This window comes from Chiroxiphia lanceolata, chromosome 12, assembly GCF_009829145.1.
Source record: "Chiroxiphia lanceolata isolate bChiLan1 chromosome 12, bChiLan1.pri, whole genome shotgun sequence".
Taxonomy (NCBI): domain Eukaryota; kingdom Metazoa; phylum Chordata; class Aves; order Passeriformes; family Pipridae; genus Chiroxiphia; species Chiroxiphia lanceolata.
Window position 1 is genome coordinate 18626508 of NC_045648.1, and position 16411 is coordinate 18642918.

Sequence of the window (16411 nt, forward strand, 5' to 3'; positions counted from 1 at the left end):
TTGGGAGACACAGATAGGTGAGAACTAAGATGCTATTGATTTGTCAAAAAATAGCTATTCATTGTCAGTGAACTAACGACCCCCCTGTGCTGCAGCCACTCACTTCTGCACCTGGTTGTTCCACTGCCTGCATGAATTATCTGCAGGGGTCTCAGCTCAGTGCCAGGCACTCAGAACCTCACCAAGGCGAGCCCTTTCCAGAGCCAAACCTTACTGATCCGGAGAACAGCTCCACATGTGCCAAGCCTTGGATACTTGTAGCACTTCCCTGCTGAGAAAAAAAATCAGCCTTAGCACTGAAATAACCCTATTTTCCATGATGTCTTGTCAGCAAACAAGGGTACTACCTCAGGATACTTAGTAAGTTCAACAGCCCTAAGTTGTTTGCCCAGGAACATTGGGCAGAAGATATCGACCACTGAGGGATAATGATCTGCTCCCTGAGTTAAAGGGCCCATCTTCAAGTAGAAGACTCCCCTGGTGGAAGTTCAGCAGTGGGAAGAGATACAAAGCCAGGATTATTTGTGGGCACTAAGAACACTGTGGCTTGTCTGTTCTGGTTTTGTAATGAGTAAACATTAACTGGAGTGACGTCCTAAATTATAAACCATATAATTACATTTCCTCTGCCTACACTCTCCCTGCATTTCTAACTAATGCTGCTCATCCTTATTTCCTCGTCCAAGTCATTTAGGAGTGTGCTCTGTGCTCTTAGCAGTGCCTGTGTTTCAGATCAAAGGCACCTCCATTTTCACGTGGGATGATCTCATTTTCACTCAGCCTTCAGAGACGTAGGGAGCTGAAGTTGCTTTAACAAACATTTACAAAGTACTTTGATTTCTCTGGATGAAACAGAGGTGTATATCTATTATTTAACAACAATTTTATAAATTGCTCTTCTGTTCCGAGCTGTGTTTTCCCTCTTAGTGCTTCATTCCCTCTCTCCTTTGTCTCTGCTCGCTCCCTAGCGCGGACGGCACGTACGAGGTCTCGCTGTACGCGAACGCGATCGTGAAGAACAACGGGAGCATCCGCTGGCTGCCACCAGCCATTTACAAGAGTGCCTGCAAGATTGAAGTCAAGCATTTCCCCTTCGACCAACAGAACTGCACCCTGAAGTTCAGATCCTGGACGTACGACCACACAGAAATCGATATGGTGCTCAAAACTTCCATGGCGAGCATGGACGACTTCACGCCGAGCGGAGAGTGGGACATTGTAGCACTGCCAGGAAGGAGGACTGTAAATCCTCTGGACCCCAGTTATGTGGATGTGACATATGACTTCATTATTAAAAGGAAACCTCTTTTTTACACCATCAATCTTATCATTCCCTGCGTGCTAATCACGTCCTTAGCCATCCTGGTGTTCTACTTGCCTTCAGACTGTGGTGAAAAAATGACCTTGTGCATCTCTGTGTTGCTTGCCTTGACTGTGTTCTTGCTGCTGATCTCCAAGATTGTCCCTCCGACGTCTCTCGATGTTCCACTGATTGGGAAGTATCTCATGTTTACAATGGTACTGGTGACCTTCTCAATAGTTACCAGTGTCTGTGTACTCAATGTCCACCACAGATCTCCAAGCACCCACATGATGCCCCCCTGGGTAAAGGTGGTTTTCCTCGAAAAACTCCCAGCCTACCTGTTCATGAAGCGTCCAGAAAACAATCCTCCACGGCAAAAGCCCTGCAGCTGCAAAAAGACAAAAGCAGAGCACCCTTGTATGGAGGCAGCTGACTTCTACAAGAACTCTACCTATTTTTTGAATACAGCTCCTGCCAAAAAATATGATATGAAAGTCTCTGAGACACTTGACAACATCAGCAGTCATCGAGATTTTAGGTTAAGAACAGGCACGAAATTTTCTCCTGAAGTCCAAGAAGCAATTGATGGAGTCAGTTTTATAGCAGAGCACATGAAAAGTGATGACAACGACCAGAGTGTAAGTAAAAATGAGAAATCAGCCCCATCTTTCCAAACTTCATCTCCTGTCCTCCTCTGTAACATGCTCTTCCTCAGAAAGTGTGTTTGAACTCTCAGGTTCAGAGAGATTCTAGATATAGCTCATAAGAGGAAATAATTGTTGCCATTAAAGGACTTAATGAAGAGCAATTTGGTAACTGCAAATACTCTCCTGATAAGTAACATGGCTCTTTCTACAGAGAGAGTTTGTTGATTGCTCAGTTAACCAGGAAACACCCTTGAAAAAGCTGTGTTGTCACACTCAAGTAGTGCTTGGCAGGGGAAGAAAACAATATTCTGTTCCAGGTTAGAAAAAGACTATTTTTCTCCATCGCATTCATTAAGACTGTGATTCAACCGATGGCCAGGCCGAGCTAACCAGAAACTGTACCTGCAGCTCCAGCACTTATCTCCCTGACTGGGCACAGCAGGATTTAGTGGAATTGGTAGAAGGCCTTTGCAAACACCCTCTCTGGGTAAGACACCTATCTATAGATGGCAAACACGATGGGTAGCATTAAAAACCTAAAGCCAGCAGAGCTGCTGCTTCTCTCATTTGAGATAAATCAGACTCATTAATGGTTACGAGAAATCCTTTATCCAGGACACGTTTAAGCAGTGCTGCTGCTGCCCTGCTCACAGGCCACCAGCTGGAACACCAAAGCTGAGATAATACACTGGGAATAATGCTTGGAAAACTCAGCTGGCTCACAGTTTTGTTTAGACAGGCACCCACAGTTAGGAAAAACCCTCTTCATACCTACCAGTGTCCTCTCTCTGACCCAGATCCCCGTCAGACTCCGGGTTCTCTATTCCTGTTGTGCTCCCCCCCCTCAAACAAGAAGAGTCTGGTTTCTGATCTTGCAGAAGTCCCTTGAGGAGCATGCTGCTGAGTAATTCATGTTTTCTATTAACTGAAATTACTGTCAACATAAATAAAGAAGTTCAGCTATTAACATTAGACATGAGCTCATAAACACTGAAGCTGACTGAAGAGCAGCAGCCTTCACAGAGCAGAAAAAAGGCTAACAGCTTAGGAATTCTTGCAAGAATGTCTTGCACACTAAAGGATCTACAAAGCTTGCAACTGATAGTAAGAACAATTTTCGAGGGTATTTTACACATTAAAAATTCATTTAATGCTTTTCACATACAATCCTCCAATATTACACATCGTTTTTCTAGATTCATAACTTCCTTCATCACCATGGTCTGATAACAACTGTTCATGTACATTTACATAGTCTAATTTCAGAAGAGTTTAATTTCCATTAGTGGAAATTAAAAGCGTGCACTGAAGGAAAAAATATGTAACATTCTAATAGAAGATGTGAGACAACTGACCAGCATGGTAAAGTCATCAAGGTGAGGATGTCCCACATGGAACTAGAAGCAATGAGAGAGGAAAAAAATATCCCTGAGATATAAATGGAGGTTGATATATTCCCCTTTTACAGTAATAGCCAGACAGTCACTTCAGTTTGAGACAAAATCCAAGGCTATGGCTTTCACAGACAACACATGCAAGGCAAAAAGGGATTTTAATAAAAGCAACGGTACTAATATGCATTAAAACCCTTGATTAAGATGACTGCTGATAAGAAAAGAATTCTGAAGCTAACCTTGTTTAACAGCAGAACACCACCTATTTTTGCCCACTGAGATTAATAGCATCTGCAAACCAAAATTAAAGGAAAAAAATCCTTAATTGGATTATACTGTGGGTCCTTCAGGACTGGCTTCACCAGGCAGCCACGCTCAGGACCTGATGCATCCAAGAGAGCTGAGAAATATTCACTGTATTTTTCTCCACTGCTCAGAATGGTTGTAAGAGAAAAATCCCTTACCAAGCCTAAAGTCAGTTCATTCCCTGAACCTTGAGATCTGTTTCCTTTTATTTTCATAAACAGAAACTCAGCATTAGCAAGAGGAAGAGCAAAAGAATATGACAAATTGCTAATATCTTTAATTGGCTTTTTCTTCCAGGTCATTGAAGATTGGAAGTATGTTGCCATGGTAGTGGACAGGCTGTTCCTCTGGATATTTGTCCTTGTTTGTGTCCTGGGGACTGTTGGATTATTTCTGCAACCCCTTTTTCAAAACCACACTGCTGCCATGAACCCTTAGTTGCCATTTAAAATTGTCAATATTTACACAAATGTTGGGTCCCATTCTACTCTCAGTTCCCCTCTGTTAAATCCACAGAGATGCCAAGTGAGTTGCACTTACATCCCTTAGGGCAGGGAAAAGGAAAGTAGAACTTGACTTACTGTGGTAAGAAAAAAACCCCAAACAAGCAGAAAACTAAAAATTTTTTCCAGTGAGTCCAGTACTTCTGGTGATATCTTGGCCCTTTTTTCAATTGTTTGAAGTCTGAACATTAAAGAAAAAGGCTTTTACTGTACAATATGCCATCCTGGCTTATTATTATTATTGTTATTATTATTATTATTACTATATTTTAAATACATTGCCTTAGGAAGGATATTTTCTTTCCTCAGAATACTGAAATTTCCCTGTTACAAAGAAGGTATTGCTGTGAAATCTGTTTCCTTCAAATACATCAAAACAATTTGTGTATAAAGAACTTTACAGTGGGTTTGATACTTAAACCTGAGCCTAGAAATAGAAACACACTTCTGAGGCAACTACTGCAAGGTTTCTCACCTTGCCATCCCTGACAGCTGAACGATCAACAACGGCAAAAATAATGTGTGATAAACAAACACCTAGATAATACTCTGTTCATTGATGAAATACAAATAAAACCTAAATTTTTCCTTTATAGAGATTTAGTCCTCAAATGTTCCTGCAACTTTCATGTCTCTGGGGCTCATATACACTTTAATGAATCTCAGGCTGAGAGCACAGGAAAGCAACTGGAGAAGACAACTGTGAAAGGCAATGAGAATGAGAAGGACACCTGAGAACACACAGACTTGTGTGTTTTTCTGGGGAGATTTTAATGTGGATTTAAGTCTAATCCTCAACAAATTAGCTAGGGAAGCACATAAGGCATGTGGAGTCTCAAAGGCTTTGGCAAAGGACAGATGGAGGCCCCAGACTCCCATCACAGGACAATCCCACCACAGTTTGTTCCAGGTAACCTGCAAGAAGAGAAGTGGGCTCCTGCCTAACCTCAGCTTTCCCTTGGGGTGTTGTCAGGATACATAACAATTGTACCACCACTGATAAGCACAACTAATGACTGGAGAACAAACTGTTAAAATCCTCTACTACTTGTGAAGGGGATTTGAGGCTCACCTGTCCCAGGGGAAGACCAGCTGATTCCTAAGCCTGTGTTCTTCAACAAGCCACAGGTGACAACAGTTCCAGATCTATTTGCCTTCATCAAAACCGAGCTACATCTCCCCCTAGATCAGCATTCCCAGGAAGCTCCAGATAACTGCATAGATCTAGACATGCCAAAACAGCTCCATCCACCTTTCCAACTGTTCAGAGCAGCTGCAGGACCTCATTCCCTCCTTCCCAGCCCGTGGCTGAACTCCCCCACACCACTGGCACACGCATCCTCACCTCACACGCTCACCCCTGAGCCCTGGAAGGGCTCTCCTGAGGGCCTGAACACTTGAGTATGGCCTGGTGCCCAGCACTCTGGGAAGGATAGGGTGAAAAAGTATCACAAGTGGGGTGGCTGAGGCTCCTTGAGGTCGTATGTTAAAAGAAAAAAGGGTTGTCACACTGCCATCCTCCCTCCCAGTCCCCTTCCTCGAAGCACTGTGACTGTGTCCATCACAGACGGGGCAGGTGGGGATGGATAACTGCAGGACAGCCCTCCTGGTGCAGGTACACCCTGTGATCAGCCAAGCTGCCACATCCTGCTCTCACAGTGGGGGGCAGTGCCCTAGCCACCTCCCCAAACATTACCTACTCTGGACACTCCCGGGGGGACTGGTGGGTGGGGGGAAGTCAAACCTGCTTTCCCTGCCTTAAATGTTTCCTTCTCCTTTTCAGACCTAGAGAGCAGAGCTGTTTCTCTGCAGGCAACTGAACAGCTGTGAGATGAGATGGGGCACAGGCAGCCCCTGGGAGCAGAGGGGTGCCCTCCCAGTGCAGTTTATATATATACATAAAATATATATATATACATATAATCCTCTGTGTTAGGTTATATCACAAGCACAGGTGCACGCAGTGCCCCAGCTGCTAAACAGCTTTTTCTGCCAACAGAGAAGCCACAGGGAAGGCAGAGCAGCTGCCAGTGCTGTGCAGACAGTGGAAAGGTGAAGGCCCTTTAAATATCAAAATAACCCTGACCAGTGAGTCTGAGAGAGGCAGCACAGACTTACCTGCTGTGAGAGACCCTGCACATCCCTTGGGGGCAGAAGGGAGGGGACTCACCCTCCCAAGTAACCAAAGGTTCACCAAGTCTGCCAGGGCCCCTGCAGTCCCCCCACATGACACCGGGCCTGTGCAGAGCAGAGACCCCTCTCTCTGCCATTTTTACCAGCACCAACAGCACTTTTGGCTCTGTCCCCCCCTCACCCTCTTACCAAATTTTACTCTTCTACCCAGTCTCTTCTCCTTCTCATCCTCCCCCTCACTGCCTGAGAGCAGCTGAAAGGAGGCCCCTGGTGCTCCCAGCTCAGAGCTGGCTCATCCTCATGAGCAGTGAAGACTGATAGCACTTGGCTCTGTAACCACAGCCTTCAGCTGAATTATCCTCAGCACACACGAAAGTTTTAGAAAGGATTTGGCAGCTCAGCTAGCAGCTAACACAGAGTGCAGGCAGATGAAGGCCTCAGACTTGACAAACCCAGAAAAAGCTTTCCAAAGGCACATCGCTGGCCCCAGGGAGATGCCTGGGGAACACAGCTCCTCATCCAGGAAATGGGCTCTGCTGCTTTCCACGCACTCCTTTTTTAATCACAACTGGAACAATATAAGCTTTCCTAAGGATGTCCTTGGAAACCACCACTGTGTGTTTAACATTTCCAGAAATAATTCAATCCGTAGAAAACTTCGGAATGAAAAATTTCACCCCAAGTCCTAAAATCCAAAAAAATCTGCCCTCCTAAACCCGTGCTTTCAAAGTGGCAAACACTATTTTTGCCTAACCCTCAGCAGCTCCACCCACGTAATACATAGAACAGTTCCCAGTTTAACTTGTCAGAGAATTACAGGGTTTTCCACTTTGGTTTTCCTGGTGAAATTTCAAAAATAAAAGATTTCTGGAGAAAAGGAAACGTCAAAAATGTCATCTTGCAAGCAAATATGAATAATATCCCAGTTCACCAAACAAAATGAACTTCAACATTTCCACTTTTCCGGGGTTTGACTGTAATACTTTTCATTTAAAAAAGTGGACATTCAAAATGTATTTTACATTAAAATTGTTTCTCAATAGCAGTGTGCAACCAGTCTGCTTCCCTACCAGTGAAGTAAAGCCTCTGTTGGCTCTCTCCCCATTCCCTACCATCACAGATTTCACAGAATATTCTGAGTTGGAAGGGACCCACGAGGATCATCAAGTTCAACTCTTACATGAATTATAAAACTCTTTAATCCTGACCAATCCTGCCTTTCATCAGAACATGTAGAAATGCCACCACCACCACACACACGTACCACCTGCATCCAGGTGCATTTATTTGGGACTGTTTCTGCACCCCTGCAGCCACAGGAAACTGGGAGCAACAGCAGTTGGATTTTTAAAGAGGGAGCATCAATATCCCAGCAAAGGTGCGAAAATATTCTTTCCTTCATTACCTGAGTTGATACCTGAGCATATTTATTAAAAAGCAAAGGCTGCACACTTTGTCACTGCAGATCTTCTTGGGTAGATCAGCTTCCCCCTAATCAGACAAATTCTTCTTCTATGTAGTTCTGCAATGCAGTCATGGTGACGTGTTCTCATCACATTGCTCTCCCTTGGCCATAAAAATAATCCTACCACAATCCTGAGCTGATTTCACCAGCACCTCCAGCATGGGGTGTTGGAAACAAAACATCTGTGCCACATAAACACCACTGAAAATTTCAGTAACTCAGCTAATTAAACTGAAGTACCTGTGTCTCTTGATGTAATGGCTCTTTGCTTCCTCTGCAGATCAGATGTTTCCAAATTATCCAGGCTAAGCACTGACTTTTGGGGAATACGAGTTTATGATATTGTCTTTGAAGCTTTAACTCATTTCTAGTTGGGATTAAAAAGAACAAACAGAAATCTCAGTTATAATGCTGCTTATAGCAGGGAAGCAGAAAGGGAAGGCATTTAGTCTCAATGTCCTGGAAAGGCAAAGACAAAAGTATCCACAAAGGGTTAAGTTAAAAGACCAAGCAGCTGAGTTCTCTGAAAAAAAAAAAAAAAAAAAAAAAAAAGAAATAAAATCAAATGGACAGTAAAGCCTATTTCCTCCAAGCTAATAGAATTACAGAAATTATCATAAGAGCATGTGTCTGGGGACAGAGTGAATGATGCTCTGAGAGATAGGGCTAACAGGATAAACAAGCTCAGTGCCAGGAGCTGAACCCAGCCTGCTGCTCTTTCTCTCCATGTTACCTCAACACAGGGCAAAGGGGTCATTGGTTACCAACCCCTAAGAGCAGGGAGGGAAGCACCTCTTGGTGCAGCTCCTGTCCCACAGGGCTTCTCTCTCTCATCAGTCCTAAAAATGAGGGTGGAATCCCACATTTTTCTCTCCCCCTTGCTCCCTCCCTCCACACAGATGAGTGCAGCTGTGCAAGCCTTGTGTCATCTGGTCATCCAAGGGGTGGGGGGACACAAAAGGTGACAGAAGTTAACAAGGAAGCTGATGGGCATCTGGGGAATGAGTCCCTTTGTAAATCATGATTTTATGACTGAACTTCAAACGCAACTCCCCATTCTTCCCAGTGTCCTTCCCCATGAACAATGAGGTTTTGTGGGATCAAGCTGGAATCCTTCTCAAATTTCACCTTTCTAATCAACAAAAGCAGGAATGGCCTAAAGATAGTTATTCTCACTGGTTTGATCAAGTTTAATTCTCCATTCAAAGCCCTGGCTCTTGCCAGATCCCAGCTGCTGTGTTTACCACTCTGGGCTTAGATCCTGTCAACAGTTGCACATGCCTTTAATTACTCCTGGGAATAGCACATCCTTTTTACGCAGCCAAGCACCCAGCACATGCGCCTGTGAGACGAGACACGGGAGGAAAAAGCCTCGATGTTAACAGCATAATTGTAAATGCAGGTCCCAGGATCTCAGTTCACTGCTAAATCAGGCATCCCTACTGTCAATATTCATTTCAGCACAATTCAATTACAAGATTTTTATTAATTAAACTTCCCTTAGTAGATTGTTACGAGCTTCTGGTAGAGAAGGATCCTACAGAGCAGCTGACAGAAAAAATCTTTAGCACCGTCAGACTACCAGGCTCATTTATGCACCATTTTAAGGACTCTTGCCCATTATCCTTGCCAGAAGGCTGCTCTTTGCCTACAATAACATCTGTTTGGCCTGCAATTTGTTTGCCATTTCCCAAGCTCTGACAGCCCGGGTAGCCAGGGAGGGGGCAGCACAGCAACCCTAATGGGAGCTCACTGCGCAGAGCTGTTCAGGGTCCTGCCGGCTGCTGCTTCAGGCATTTCACGCATCGGAGGAGCGCAGCTCTCCCCGCTCCCTGTGCTCGCACAGTCCTGGCAGCGACGCTCGTCTCCCAACAGCCTCTGTCGACAGGCAGTAATTCATAACACCATGGAGAGCATCCCCGCTCTCCTCCTGACTGCTGCTCTTTGCTTCCTCTGCCAAGGTGAGTGATCCTTCATTTGTTACTGTTTGGTGGTGAAGGGGGGGGGGGTGTGGAAAAGGTGGACAGGAGATGGCTTCGGTGCAAATTATTTTTAAGAAGCTCACTCCAAGCTAAGGGCTAAATCCTAGTACAGCTCTTTTTCTTACGCAGTTTGTTGTTCGGCGGGTGGGTTTTTAAAGTTTATCGTTGTAAAGTATTTAATTGTCCTGATTAAAGATGCCAAACAGAACACACAAAGCCATTTTAACTTTAAGGAAAAGCACCCTACATGTAAAGGTGTGGTTTCACATATTGCAGAGAAGACCACTAGAAAGTGGCAACATTAAAGAGCTTCAAATACAAGCTGCAAACAGCCCATCTTCTCTCTGCAGATATGGAAAGCACCAAAATATTCAAATAAAAAACCCCACATTAGTGTACTTCTCTAGAGACAGTGGATGCTGGATTTAATTAATGCTAGTGACATGTAAAAAGGCTGGCAATCTGGGACTGACTATAACAGAGTCGTCGTTAAGATCTAGCTTTGAAATTATTTACCTAAAAGATTCGAGAGTATTTATTCCAGGAAATCTTGATACGAGAGATAGGAGATATCAATAAATAATATGGACAAGACTGGCAATTACAAAAGCGTTCATTTTCTAGCTTGCAAGTTGGCTTGAATGATTTCACTAATCTGAAAACAAAATTGCCCTCTAAGTGAGCAAGAGAAGGGGAGAGGGGCAAAAAACAATCAGCCAAACCAAAACCCAAACAAACCACAACCCAAACAAACGAACTTTTAGCTGAGTAGATGCACTTGAGAGGGACCCTCTTGCTCTAGAAAGAGGGGAGGACTCACAAAGATTGGAAAGTAACACCTGCTTTGTGTAACATTTCAGATCAGTCATCTGCAGGTACTTCTGCCTCCCTCCTCTTTCTCTGCTGAAAAACAACTGACAAAAAACCCCCCATGTCCTTGCAAATCTGTAGATTCATATTTGTGTTTCACAGGAACTGCAGAATATGTTCAACAGACTTCAGTTCATGCCTTTGCCAAATTTGCATAGTGCCATCCATTAATGACAAAACAGGCCTCGTTTTCCTTTTCAGTTGGAGTTCATAGGGATGTGTTGTCCAGAACGAGTTTAAGAGAGTTTTAAGAGATCATTCTAAAAATAAAAGACCACTCCCTTTTAAAACAGCATTAGGATGGTTATTGCCTAGTGAGCTGAACAGGAAAAAGGTAATGTAAAATACAGGCTCTCACACCTCATCCTGAAACAAGTAAAGTACCCTAATTTTTTAGAATTTGAGTTTGCAGTTTTCCTGTAGGCCACAGGGTACCATGAACTGCAGTTATGAGTGGCAAAGGGACAACACTAATCTGTTATAAATAAAAACTACTTAGAATAAAAAACGGGTAATTAGCACGTTTCTTTGAATGTGCTGAAAAGTCTTTGAATATAACAGTTAATAAATTTTAATACTTTTCTTTGTATTTTAAGAAGCAAGCTGTTATCCTTGCCATAATCACACAATCGTGACTCAGGCTGGAAAGTAGATTTGTTTCCTGGGAATCCTCCTATTGCAAAACGTTCTGACCTTTCACAAGCGGCCTGGTCTGTTGGGCTGCACTTTCCCCTTCCTGTGCTCCACAGCTTTGCCAGGTCTAGGGGACCGGGCCTGTGAGGGGAAAGGGCTTTTTTACCTCCAGTTCTTCAGTAACTCCCCGAAACTTTTTAACTCATTTGCAGAGATGTGTGTGAGAAGACCTCTATCATAGCTGCTTTTCTTCTCCCCAGCCCAAGCTAACGCTCCCCTGGCACGGTCCTGCCCACTTCGGCGAGGCTCGGGCAGTGCCCAGCCCAGGGGATGCTGAGTGGGCGGACGGGGGGGCTCTGCCCCGGCGCTCACCGCGTGTCCTCCACAGGCTGCGGCGGCTCCGAGGCCGAGCACCGGCTCTACGCGGCGCTCTTCGAGAGCTACAACAAGTTCGTGCGCCCCGTCAAGAACGTCTCGGACCCGGTCATCATCCAATTCGAGGTGTCCATGTCGCAGCTGGTGAAGGTGGTGAGTACCGGGCGCCGCGGCGGGGCCGGCGCCTGTCCCGACACAGCTCTCCCGACACAACTCTCTCTTCCAGGACGAAGTCAACCAGATCATGGAAACCAACCTGTGGCTGAAGCACGTGAGTAGCGCTCAGTGACAGCCGGGCCGGCACCGACCCACCTTCCCCCCAGCGCGGGAGTGCTCCGGGGCACCCGGGCCGGGGAGAGCCGCCCGCCCTGCCAGGGGTCTGCGGGCTCGGGGAGCACCGGGGCGGCAATCCCGGGGCAGGATCCCCGGGCGGCATTCCCGGGGCAGGATCCTAGGGCAGGATCCCCGGGCGGCATTCCCGGGGCAGCATCCCGGTCTCCCCGCCGGCAGCGCCGCCCGGCCCCGTCCTCGGCGCTCTGCTGCCTCCCGGCGGCCACCGGCCCGCTCTGCCCGGGGGAACGGGAAGGGATGGGATGGGATGGGACGGGAGCGGAGCAGCGCTGCTACAGCGGCTGGGAGTCGCTAAACAAAACATTTTTGCTCTCAAGATTCCCACACGCGCTGACTTGGCAGACACTCAGCACGGCTGTCCCGCACAGCATCACTTGGTGCTGTTTGGCTCCCGGAAAGTGAGAAGAAACCAAAAGTGTTTGCCTCACTTAAAAAGGGTCTTTAGAGGTTAAAAATGCAGTTACTCACTGTTGCAGTCAGCTGAATAACCAGCTTAGTTCCCGCTTTCAGCTTGATATTCGATTTTGTTTAAGCGGGGTTTAACGAGCCCTAAGGACAGAGGCTGTTACTGAACTGAGCAACAACACCCTGCAGCTGTTTCTGACCCACATCCCCCGAGTCCCTCACTCGATGCTCTCACACCTACCCCCCCAGCCTCCGCGAATTTGTTCTCACCATCCCACAGGTACCTGGTTTCTTGAGACTGAAGTTATTATTAAAGTCCTACATTCTCTGACAAGAGTCTTACTCCTTCTTTCACCTTGTTTCAACTGCTGAGTAGACATTCCTGGCACAGAGTCACAGACATGTAAGTCACATCTAGATATGACCAACAAGGTCATATCTAGGCCCACCTACAATCTGCATATGAACAAACACCACACACGTGTTTGTTAAAGAAACAGCTAAACCCTCTGTATCCAAAATAAAACAACCCTATGAGTGATATGACAACACTTGGTTCAGGTCTAGTCCACTGGATTTCAGTTTCTTCACAAACCTAACACAGACTCATTTTGTCCATAATTAGATCTGGAATGATTACAAGCTTCGGTGGAATCCAGCAGACTATGGAGGTGCTGAATTCATCCGAGTACCATCTGGCCAGATCTGGAAGCCAGATATTGTTTTATATAACAAGTAAGACTCTTGCATATTTATCTCCTTAATTCAGGAAGAAGGGGGGCGATGTTACCAGTTTAAAAAAAATCTGCAGCAAGTTCCCTGAATACACTGAGAAGCCTGCTTTCCACCACACCTGTGTCCCACATCCCCCACTGCTGTCCTCACCTCCATGCCAGCTCCACCAGCATCCCTGGGCAGGAGCCAGCTCTAACCTGGAGCTGCAAGTGGGCAAGCCAAAGTGAACTTGGCTTTCCCCCTTCACTTTTACTGCTATTTGTATCACTGTCTACCAGGGGAGCTGGCAGGAATTCCCTTAGACTGGAGAGTTCTTGTCTGTGAGTCAGACTTTTAACTGAAAAAAAATGCAACTCCTAGCTTTTTAGCAGTTAAATTCACAATTTAAATTCACAACCTTTCTAATAACAGTGTTGACATATAAAAGCCACAGAGAAAGTTTACTTTAGATGTCATTGCTGAGACACTGAGGAGCCAAACCATAACTCAGTGGCCCCCTCTGCTACGTAGGGAAACAGTTCTCAGGGAGATGGATTTACCCACCCAGATCCAAAACTTAGGTCTGTGGATCAACAGCGATGACACTCCTTTTCTAACGGTGCTCTTAAAACTTCAGATTACTTTTTTAGTTTTACTTCTTCATAGAAACAACTGAAATTGTCACATGGATCATATAAGATAGCAAAGTGGGACTCAAAAAAACCCCTCACCAAATACTCTCCTTAGGCAAAGATGCACCCCAACCCTAATCCCTCTTTCAATAGTTACTACCTGCACTGTCCACAGAAGAGGTGGGAATACCAGTAATACAGGTATCCTCTTATCAGCCCCTGGGTTCTGATGTGCTTGATTGATCTAGAATAGAACAGAATAAAATAGTTCAGTTGGAAGGGACCTACAGGACTTATCTAACTGAACTGCCATTTGCAGTCTGCTATTTGCCATTTTGAATATTGATTGCACTGAGCCATATTATTAATAAGGGTATTAATATTCCCTTTCAACTCCTCCCTGGTAAATTTATACAGCTGTTTGTTTCAGTTTAACTGTGCAAATTTATGGTGGCCACTGGCTCAGTCCTGCACATGCAATTCAGTTCCAAGTCAACAAGTAATTGCTGACTTTCTCAAAGGAGATTAAAGAGTTAATGTATATGATCTGAATGTATGAAACTACCTGGAGTAGATCATTCTAATTTTTGTTATTTTTATTTGTTTTACAGTGCAGTTGGGGATTTCCAGGTTGATGACAAGACAAAGGCCCTACTAAAATACACGGGTGACGTGACCTGGATACCTCCAGCTATATTTAAAAGCTCATGTAAAATAGATGTAACCTACTTCCCATTTGATTATCAGAACTGCACCATGAAGTTTGGTTCCTGGTCTTATGATAAAGCCAAAATTGACTTAGTTTTAATTGGCTCCACAATGAACCTGAAAGATTACTGGGAGAGTGGAGAATGGGCTATTATTAAAGCTCCTGGGTATAAACATGACATCAAATACAACTGCTGTGAAGAGATCTACCCAGACATCACATATTCTCTTTACATTAGGCGTTTACCTTTATTTTACACCATCAACATGATTATTCCCTGTCTGCTGATTTCTTTTCTGACTGTATTAGTTTTCTATTTGCCCTCAGACTGTGGTGAGAAGGTGACACTCTGCATATCAGTCCTTCTATCTTTAACAGTGTTCCTTCTTGTTATCACAGAAACCATACCTTCTACTTCCCTGGTAATTCCCCTTATAGGGGAATACCTCCTTTTCACCATGATATTTGTAACTCTATCAATTGTCATCACGGTATTTGTGCTGAATGTGCACTACAGAACACCCAAGACACACACGATGCCCGTGTGGGTGAGAACCATTTTCCTGAACTTACTTCCCAGGATCATGTTCATGACAAGGCCTGCCAGTGATGAAGAGAACAGCCAGAAGCCAAAGCCACCGTTCACTTCTGAGTTTTCAAACCTTAATTGCTTCAGCAGTTCTGAAGCCAAATGCTGCAAAGATGGCTTTGTGTGTCAAGACATGGCATGCAGCTGCTGCCAGTGCCAACGCACCAAGTTCTCGGATTTCAGTGGCAATCTCACCAGGAGTTCGAGCTCTGAGTCTGTAGATCCTCTGCTTTCATTTTCAGTTCTGTCACCAGAAATGAGAGATGCTATTGAAAGTGTGAAATACATTGCAGAAAATATGAAAATGCAGAATGAAGCAAAAGAGGTAAGAACATACTTTACTATTGCTCAAACTGCAGATACCTTTCGTCATTGGAGTCTTTTGTAAGAAAAAAATCTCAAATACACAAACAAGCAAAAAACCCCAAAACAACAGAGACCATTATTTTATAAAAGTAAATTACCCAAGCTGTGTACAAGCATGTGCAATTTTGAATTGATATAACTGCAGCTCTGCTGCACAACATTCTCTTTATTGACAATATAAATACTGAATGAGGCACGTTAAGGTCACCATTGCTGGGGGAACATAGGAGAGCATCCATCCCACCAGAGCTAAAGTTAGGATTTTCCAAGTCATAATCTAAACAGTGGAATTTGCTGCCTCTGTGGCCTTTGGGAAGTTACATTCTCCCTCCCACAGCTTACCATCAACAACAAAACCACGAGTGAATGTCCCTCGTAGGGATGATGTTGTTCATCCTGTTGCTGCTGCAGAATAAAGTTCTGTAGCTAAATGAGGCAACTGCTGCAAGACTGGGACCAGCATCTTTCATAAAGCTGCATCTTAATGCAATAAAAAAACAAAAATGGAAAGCTTTCTCTCTATCATGTCCCTCAAACATATTATGAGCAGTAGCCACCCCCCCCCAATTATCACAGAATTTAAACCCTCTGCAGTATAGCACTTAATCTCATTCTAACTTTACTTCATTTGTGCTGAAATCAGAGCTTTAGTTATATTTAGTTGGTACAAAAAATACAGGGTTGCTTTGGGTTTAAGTCTGCCCTAACAAACAAGTTGTAAGCTAAAAAGCATGAATTTCAAAAACAACTAACGCATTATTCACTTATTAGTGCTCCTGAAGAAAAACAAAGTAAAAATTTAAATGGCAATCTCAATGGGAACTAAAATGATCACCTGGTTACTGTTAATATATAGCATATATAATATTTCAGTGTCACTCTTGTTATAACACTCATTGTAAAAAGAAAAAAAAAATTAGAAAAAATCTGGGTTGTTTTGAAACCTCCTCTACAGGAAAAGTGCAGAGATGAATTTTACACCATGCATGAGAACAATCAAACTTCAGTACTACATAAGAAAAGTACCCAATAAC

The 16411-nt window shown here is 44.3% G+C and overlaps 3 protein-coding genes and 1 long non-coding RNA gene across 5 annotated transcripts in view; 2 read left to right on the forward strand and 2 right to left on the reverse strand.

Moving 5' to 3' along the window:
* The window catches only part of CHRNB4 (cholinergic receptor nicotinic beta 4 subunit), a 12738-nt gene extending 7992 nt beyond the window's left edge, over nucleotides 1–4746 (forward strand). The window contains exons 5-6 of the mRNA XM_032700194.1: nucleotides 969–1941; nucleotides 3948–4746. Of these exons, the coding sequence (XP_032556085.1) occupies nucleotides 969–1941; nucleotides 3948–4088 (1114 nt within the window). The 3' untranslated portion in view covers nucleotides 4089–4746. The remainder of the gene's footprint in view (nucleotides 1–968; nucleotides 1942–3947) is intronic.
* LOC116792825 overlaps nucleotides 1–10269 on the reverse strand; it is a 15755-nt gene extending 5486 nt beyond the window's left edge. Inside the window, exons 1-2 of the long non-coding RNA XR_004359275.1 lie at nucleotides 8928–10269; nucleotides 7992–8118 (exon numbers count right to left, since the gene is read on the reverse strand). This is a non-coding gene — a long non-coding RNA (uncharacterized LOC116792825). The remainder of the gene's footprint in view (nucleotides 1–7991; nucleotides 8119–8927) is intronic.
* Nucleotides 9526–16411, forward strand: part of CHRNA3 (cholinergic receptor nicotinic alpha 3 subunit) — an 8478-nt gene continuing 1592 nt past the window's right edge. Inside the window, exons 1-5 of one of the 2 annotated variants that reach the window (XM_032700192.1) lie at nucleotides 9526–9712; nucleotides 11625–11764; nucleotides 11838–11882; nucleotides 12993–13102; nucleotides 14325–15336. In XM_032700192.1, the coding sequence (XP_032556083.1) occupies nucleotides 9658–9712; nucleotides 11625–11764; nucleotides 11838–11882; nucleotides 12993–13102; nucleotides 14325–15336 (1362 nt within the window). In that variant the 5' untranslated portion in view covers nucleotides 9526–9657. Of the gene's footprint in view, nucleotides 9713–11380; nucleotides 11522–11624; nucleotides 11765–11837; nucleotides 11883–12992; nucleotides 13103–14324; nucleotides 15337–16411 lie in introns of those variants that run through there. The other variant, XM_032700193.1, reaches the window with a different exon arrangement.
* The window catches only part of CHRNA5 (cholinergic receptor nicotinic alpha 5 subunit), a 22881-nt gene continuing 18147 nt past the window's right edge, over nucleotides 11678–16411 (reverse strand). Inside the window, exons 7-11 of the transcript XR_004359273.1 lie at nucleotides 15720–15851; nucleotides 15177–15255; nucleotides 13874–13957; nucleotides 13642–13753; nucleotides 11678–11873 (exon numbers count right to left, since the gene is read on the reverse strand). The gene's annotated coding sequence lies outside the window, so the exon portion shown is untranslated. The remainder of the gene's footprint in view (nucleotides 11874–13641; nucleotides 13754–13873; nucleotides 13958–15176; nucleotides 15256–15719; nucleotides 15852–16411) is intronic.